The 7,839-nt window shown below is 34.3% G+C and overlaps 1 protein-coding gene across 1 annotated transcript; it reads left to right on the forward strand.

Moving 5' to 3' along the window:
- Positions 1-2,845: 2,845 nt before the first annotated feature.
- LOC110800228 (phosphoglycerate mutase-like protein 1) lies at positions 2,846-7,368 on the forward strand. The gene is made up of 10 exons (XM_022005529.2): positions 2,846-3,062; positions 4,196-4,257; positions 4,386-4,493; positions 4,636-4,715; positions 5,034-5,196; positions 5,872-5,946; positions 6,077-6,165; positions 6,254-6,373; positions 6,808-6,852; positions 6,934-7,368. Exons 1-10 carry the CDS (start codon positions 2,894-2,896, stop codon positions 7,028-7,030), a joined length of 1,008 nt encoding a protein of 335 aa, XP_021861221.1. The 5' UTR covers positions 2,846-2,893; the 3' UTR covers positions 7,031-7,368.
- The last annotated feature ends 471 nt before the right edge of the window (positions 7,369-7,839 follow it).

The following is a 7,839-nucleotide window of genomic DNA, read 5'->3' on the forward strand; positions in this document are numbered from 1 at the left end:
AGCTTTATTGTTTAAACTCAAGATCAAGAGTTCAAACATTATGCTAATCATATTTGACATTTTTTTAATGTATATAAAACTTACTTGAAGCGAACTACCCATAAGCAGAGCGCCACGTGTCACGTATGCTATTTTATAAACGCCTTTTAATATATAGTATAGATTGAAATAAAAAAAAATTGGAGCATAATTCACAAGAAAAGCGCAGCAAAGGACTTGTGCGGGGTTCAACCAACCTAGTCTAATGAAAGAGGGCAGATAGACCCTTGCACAGACATGACATTTCTTGAGGTAACTTTAGTTTCATTTCAATTTAATAAACGTCTTTTTACTGTTTTCTTGTACATTCATTTGCCTACAACTGATAAACTGGTTTACTCAGATCCATAAAATGTAGGATGAAAACAAACCTAAAGGATGCACATTCAAGTATTCAACAATTGCTTGCACATTGGTAAAGGTATATCATCTTAACTTTTAATACGATTTTCTTCACTTTTACTTGAATAACCTTAACTTTAACAACATATTTATAAACTTTAACAACAATCAATAAAACGTAGTAGAAAATCTAGTAGAAAACCTAAATCAAAGCATAAAATAAAAAAATTATGCTTTGAAAAGTATCTCTGCCCCATCGCACACAAATCAAAATCAAATCACTTCAACAAACAGCCAAACAACTTTACTAAAACAACCGTGCAATTGAACTGTGAACAAAGAACAGACTAACAAGCTAGCATATCTATGCTAAGGAAAAAATCGCAGCAAAAACAAACAATCGATAAAACCTAAAAATCGCAACATTCGATAAAACCTAAATAAAACACACAGAAAAAATCGCAACACACAAACACAAAAATTAAAATCTCAACATAATTCGCAGAATAAATCCAGTAGAAAGCCTAAAATATGAAAACCTAAATATCAAAAAACGAAAACACGGAGTTTTTTTTTAGAAAACTAACCTTGAAGAACAATCAAGGTAAACGCAGCCAAATCGCAGAAGAAATCGCGAAGAAATTGCAGAAGAAATCGCGAAGAAATCGCAAGAGTTCGATCACAGAAGAGAGGGAGGGGAGAGAAAAGAGAGAAAAGAGGGGAACATGGTTGAAGAGAGAGAAAGAACGAGTGACAGAGGAAGCACCACTTCCTTTCAAAATTTAAAAAAATTATAAAGAATCCAAATGGACTCACACATGTGAGTCCAATAGACTTGCTTAAAATGGGCTTGCTATACAGTAAATTACTGTACACCCATTGTAAACAAAATTTTGTGTTATTCAAGCAAATGTATTAACGAAACCAATTTGTTAATTTATTCATTAATACTCCTAATAAATACCTCAAAATGAATTAAAATCAAATTATTAACTTTTTTTTAGACATGTTCCACAATAAATTTAGTGTGAAGCAGATCCATATAAACGCAGCCAAATCAAAAAAAAAAAAAAAACACAGATCCATTTAAAAATTTATAAATTCCCAAAAGGAATTTTTGTTAGAAAAGACCTTTTATATTCGAAAAATTGTGACAAAGGACCTTTTAAAAAAAAGTTGTGAGATAGGACCCAAATCGGATTTTTTGTTGTGAATAGGGACCAAGACCCATTTTTCGGCAATCAAACTCATTTCTCCGGCGTTGACCACCACGTGCCTTGCACAACACCCCATTAAAATGATTATTTTTATTTTTTTAATTCTTTCCCTCAAATATTTGCCCCTTGTATAACTTCAGAAACTAAAATATATTCTCCTTTTCTCTCTCCAATTTGCTCTGTCTTGCTCGCCATTTTTGTGCTCAAATTTAGATTAGAACAGTTGGTTTCATGACACCCGAGCTTCCAGTCGTTGCCTTGGGCGTCCCAGATTTGTAGAAGATGGCTCAATGGGTGGTGTATTTGGCAGATTTTCGGAAAGGAGTCTTGAACTGGATCTTGGTCCCTTGTCATCAAATATGGATGGATGCATTTTATGTCTTTTCTACAGAACAGAAATAGTTGTACATAATGGATAGATGTCCAAACTCCAAACTAGAGAAAACAAACAGAACCCATACTATCTCAGAAAAAAAAATACCACGTGAAACAAAACTGCAGTTCATTTAGATTGGCAAGATAATTATTTATGTGACAATGACTAAGAACTCTCGATATTCAATCTAATTTGAGTTGTAGTTCCACACCAATACACGAGACAGAAACTGACATTCATTCAAAATCCTGTCTAGCAGCCAAAGGACCCCAAATGAGAGTTGACAATCATTCTGTCAATCTATCATGTAAAACAGAAGCAGCAAAAAAATATTAGCTTATGAACCCTAATTTTGAGAGTTCAAATATTGGAGGAATTGGACCAAAATATTTGGGGCTTTTACTCTTACTGGTACGAATTGCAACGACTCTTAAGGGGGATTGATTTTTTTTTTTAACTGTAGGCAACTAATTGAAGAAAAACATGAAGAAGCTTGAGCACAAAAATGGCGAGCAAGACAGAGCAAAGAGGAGAGCGAAAAGGAGAATATTTTTATTTTATTTTTAGTTCTACGGTGGTAATTAGGGGGCAAATATTGGAGGGAAATTTTTTTTTAAAAAAATTAATCGTTTGGTCAACACCGGAGAAATGGGTTTGACTGCCGGAAAATAGGTTTTGGTCCTTATTCACAACAAACAATCTAATTTAGGTCCTATTTCACAACTTTTTTTTTTAAAAGGTTTTTGTCACAATTTTTCGAATATAAAAGGTCCTTTCTGACAAAAATTCCTTCCCAAAATGATTGGAAGTTAGCGTGTAAGCCCGTTATAAATAACAGCAATTGGGTCCACTAAAAATCTCGAATGAAGGCCCAAACAAACCAAAAAGGAACACAAACCAACATTAACAAAATAAACAAATGATTTCTTTCTCTCTCCTCTGTTTTCATCTTTCTCCAAAGATTTCATATAAATACTTTTTGTGTAATTCCCAGCAAATAACTAATTGTAATAATCATTTCAATTCTTTCACTCTCCAGAAAATTAAATCCAATCCCTCTTCCCTCTGTTTCGTTTCTCTCTCTTCAGGTATCATCCTCATTCAGTAATTCGAAATATTACAAGTTTATATTATTCATCATCTCTTTATTTGTTGTCTTAACCATGAAAATCTAGTAACAATTAATTTGTTTGCTTTTGTTGGAAGATAATGTTCTGGGTTCTTGATTTTTTTTTACTTCTTTCTTGTTACAATTTGTGCAATGTCTTCTGGGTTTTATTTTTTTTAATTTGTTTGAATAGTGTTAATTGATTCCCTCAGAATAGTGTGAATTGAATGTCCTAGAAGTTGTTTTAATGGGCTAAAATGTGTTTGTTCGATTGTAAGAATATTTATTATTCTTAAAAAGTGAGGATCAGGATATTCTCTTCCGTCAAAAATAAAATAAAATTAGGATATTCTGTTAAAAGTCGAGAAAAAATGATTTCCTTAATTTTTATTCTATTAAATTTTTAAGTGGTTAATTGAAGTAAAATTTGATGGTGTATAATGAATTTGGAACTGGGAATATTCGTATATTATCTGTGTGTTTTAACTGTTGAATCAAGTGACTCTATGTTAAATTTCTGTCGCTACTTGATGACAGTGACACGCAATTTTTTCGGTTGATAATATTCTCTGTGTATAGTCCATTAGGGGAGAAAGTGGAAGTTAGATAATCCATGATGTTAACTTTTTTTTTTTTTTAAATCTGGAGGTGACCATATAAAATGTAAACTGGTACCAATGAGGTCTTGACTTTAGTGTTTACAACTGAGTGTATGTGTACCATACGTTTCAGGTTCGATTCCTTACTCCCATTTAGGCTTAATTTAGTGGGTTAATTATTCAGTCCTTAACCAATGTGCAAGGCTTAAATCCTTACTCCCATTTAGGCTTAATTTAGTGGGTCATGCTACTAGAAAATAACAATAAAGTATTTAATGATGAGCTCATCAGTTTAAAAAAAGTAACGTGGTACTGGTGAGTGATTGAGCTTAAATGCTTTTTTATTTTGCTAATTACGATGGAGCAGTTGTGCTTAAATGCTTAGTTTATAGGATTTTTTTTTTGTGTTGTTATATTAGGTGTCTTTTCTTTTAAATTACTGTTGGGTTATGGGTATTGAAATTTTGTAGTCTTGATTCTTGAACTCTTGATTTTGTTTTGTGCTCGTTCATAGACATGGATACTTCAGCCGGTCAAGGACTCTACCCATTGCACCACTGCAAAACTATTCATTTGGTTTGTGTTAAACTTATACTCCTTTCTGTTTAACACTCTATATAGTAGGCATCTGAGGCTGATTTTTACGAGAAGCATTTATACAGGATTGTTCATATGTTTGATGGATGGAAATATGATTTCGACAGGTAAGACACGCGCAAGGATTTCACAATGTTGCGGGAGACAAAGATGTTGAAGCATACTTATCCTATGACTATCTTGACGCAAGTCTAACTTCTCGTGGTTGGGAGCAGGTTGTAGATCCAACTCATTTTTATGATAATTTTTCCCTTAATCCCTCTCAACCTTCGATAATGCTAAAGAAAATCTATGACATTGTGTGCTTCTTTTGTTGTTGTATTATCTGTTCGTTATTCTCTCTTTTTTGTCTAATAGGTTGATCATTTGCGGAAGCATGTCCAAGGAAGTGGACTATCCAAGAAAATTGACTTAGTAATCACATCTCCTTTGACAAGGTGCGTGTCTACTGAATATCGAAAGTTATTCTAGGTTTGTCTTGTGAGAATGTTGCTGTCATGGGTTAATCATAGTGATAGGGACAATCCTAGCCCTATGTGATGATAAGCTGTTTTTATCTTATGAAAACGCAAAGAGACCCAAGATGCAGTACTGCTGCAAAGGACCAGAGAATGAATAGTTGGGGGGGGAAGTTATGTATGTAGTGTGTTCCGAAGAGTCTAATGAGTTTGAAATCTTTTAGTTCTTTAGGGTCAGTTGTTCAATTATCATCTTCTGAATTTATCTTGTGAATGAATTTTTGCACTTCTTTGTAGGACCATCCAAACTGCAGTTGGAGTTTTCGGAGGGGGTGCTTATACTGATGGTGTTGATGTTACGCCCCTCATGGTAGCAGATGCAGGGAACAGTGGTCGCCCTGGCATTTCTAGCTTTGGCTGCCCTCCATTTCTAGCAGTTGAACTTTGTCGAGAACACTTGGTATGTCATTTAATCCTCAAGTAGAAGAGTTTTTGCTAAATTAAATAAGTTTCCTGGAAATCAATATCATCCTTTGCAGTTTGCACGTTTATTCCACAATTTTGCTATTGGTTAGATAAATTGTCACCCTAACCTTGACACCAAACGAGTGTCAGTGAGGATTTTATTTTTCTTCCCTTAATGGTAACCTTTTTAGCTTAAGTACCCTTTTGTTTGCTTGAACAATGAATGGATTTGCAGAATTTCTTTTATAAAAACTACTACCTGTTGATTTAAAGACCTTCTGTTGTTAGCTGTACACCTATGTGAGCAAAGCCTATGGTCATATGAAGTGATAATTGGTAGTTATTGAAACATGATCCCCAGTTCCTCACTGCCTGAGATTGAGATATAACTATATAAGTTGGTTTTCAGAAAATTGCATTTGTTTAGTGTTGGACTTGCAGGGTTTGTGGGATTCACACTAAATAGTGTGTCTCGTCTACTTTAATTGGTTGAATGTTGAAATAAATAGAAACTTGGGTATATTGTTAAGCCATCCTGTATGGAAGGGATAATCCAAGAAGTGCCATTTGACAGCAGAATGCCACCATGAAATTCTTTGATAATTATTGTACTGTGTGTGTTTCAGTGCATCTGTGATTGGTTTTTTTTCTCCCCTATTTTTGTTTGCAGGGTGTCCATCCATGCGACAAAAGGAGGAGTAAGACAGAGTATGAAACACTGTTTCCTGCAATTGATTTCTCGCTGGCAAGTAACTTTTCCTGCCTAAGGTTTTATATATGAGAATCAACTACTTATTGCATCCACTTGTATGATCCTAGTACTGCCCCTGACTTGTGTGTGTTATTTTCTCACATGCAAAATATCTGAACTTCAGATTGAAAACGACGAGGACGTATTGTGGAAAGAGGATTTAAGAGAGACGGATGAAGAACTCGCCAAAAGAGGAATGAAATTCCTGAATTGGTATCATTTGCTCATGATTTCAAATTAGTGTACTACTGCACTCTGCTTTACTTAACATTTTTTAATTTCTGTTACATCTATGATTAAGGCTATGGACCCGGAGTGAGAAGGAGATTGCTATTGTTAGCCACAGTGGTTTTCTGTTTCATACACTCAGTGCTTTTGGAAAAGATTGTCATCAGGTGGTGAAAGATGAAATATGTACACAGTAAGTGCTCTACCGCCTTCTCCTTAAAATGCTAAACATGAAGTACTTAGAATTGATAGTATAGCTTACAGCTTGTTCATTATCGTTAAATATTTTGTTTGCTTAAAAACTGAAAACAACTTTTTCGAAACTACATGAAATATATGTAATTATATAAAATTTGTTTATGAACAATGAATTGATAACTAATGTTAAGTTCATGTTACAACTTTTACACTCATCGTACGAATTAACAAAAAATGAAAACTGAGATTGCTAGGCTTTTAGCATTTCCTGGCTTTTAGTAGAATAGATACTAGTCCTGAATTTTCTTTGTCCCCTAATTTTGACATTGTAACTGCATCTCTGACTATACAATCACTCTTCTATGTTCTGCTCATTTAAACTTTAATTCGTTATGGCTGGCGTCTGAATCTTCTTCCTGGCTTCTGCAGCTTTGCTAACTGTGAACTGCGTTCAATGGTTTTTGTGGACAAATGGTGAGCCTATCTATTTGAACACAGTTCCTGAACTACCTTTTACCCTCATATTGTTTTGATGGTTACATTCTGACAATGCAGTATGGCGTCTGCTGATTCTCCAATGACAAACTTCCCTGGAAAAATTCCAAATGGACTTGATCTTCCAAGTGATGTTGCAGCTGACAAACTCGCATAGAAACCACACTTACTCTGATTTGATGACCAAGACAGCAGTCTGGTCTGCATGATCGATTTATTATTGAGGATTCGAGCACCAACATGGGATCCTCCCTTGATTTTAGATTTGAGATTGAGAAACTAAATCAGTATTCTGAAACTTTTTCAGCTGGAGTACTTGAAATTATAGAATTGAAACTGAACCCAGCTTCTTGGGTTATAAATACAGGTTCTGCTCATTTGTAATGATGCAAATGACATTGTGACATCTCTGAAAGAATGCATACAATTTCTATATCTTGGACATTCAGAAGTTGACTATAACTTAATATTCAGTTTTAAGTGATTAAACCGAAATTTATCCTTGCATAAGTTTGGTTGATTTTATTTTTTTTGTTGCGTAAAGTTATCTTTACTTAATTTGTACTCCGTATGAAATCAGAGACTTGGGGTTGAATTAGAGACTTGTGTTAGAATTGAGGAAATAGGAAGAAGAAAGGAAGAAGAAAGCAAGTAGCCATTGTTGAGCCTTGGAAGCTCGTGAGCTTTGAGAGAAAAACTAAAGACTACATTTTATTAATTGTGTTATTAATGAAAATAATACAAGCCTAGGTATTTATACTAACATATGTACAAGTTATTATTCTAGTAACAAACTTCCTAAACTAAGGAAACAAACTAACAACTTATACTAAAGTATAAGTTCCAACACCCCCCCCTCAAACTGAAAATGGTGATAAACATTTTCAGTTTGAAATCTTGAAATGAAGTAGTTGTTGCTCCTCTTGGCGATGAGAATTGCAGCCAAAGCATCCGGAACACTGTCAA

This window comes from Spinacia oleracea, chromosome 6 (genome assembly GCF_020520425.1).
Source record: "Spinacia oleracea cultivar Varoflay chromosome 6, BTI_SOV_V1, whole genome shotgun sequence".
NCBI lineage: Eukaryota > Viridiplantae > Streptophyta > Magnoliopsida > Caryophyllales > Amaranthaceae > Spinacia > Spinacia oleracea.

Coding starts and splice junctions, on each gene's coding strand:
- LOC110800228 (XM_022005529.2), top strand. CDS start 2,894: ATGATTTCTTTCTCTCTCCTCTGTTTTCATCTTTCTCCAAAGATTTCA. Junction 4,494..4,635: donor CTTCTCGTGGTTGGGAGCAG/GTTGTAGATCCA, acceptor TTTGTCTAATAG/GTTGATCATTTGCGGAAGCA. Junction 6,166..6,253: donor GGAATGAAATTCCTGAATTG/GTATCATTTGCT, acceptor TCTATGATTAAG/GCTATGGACCCGGAGTGAGA.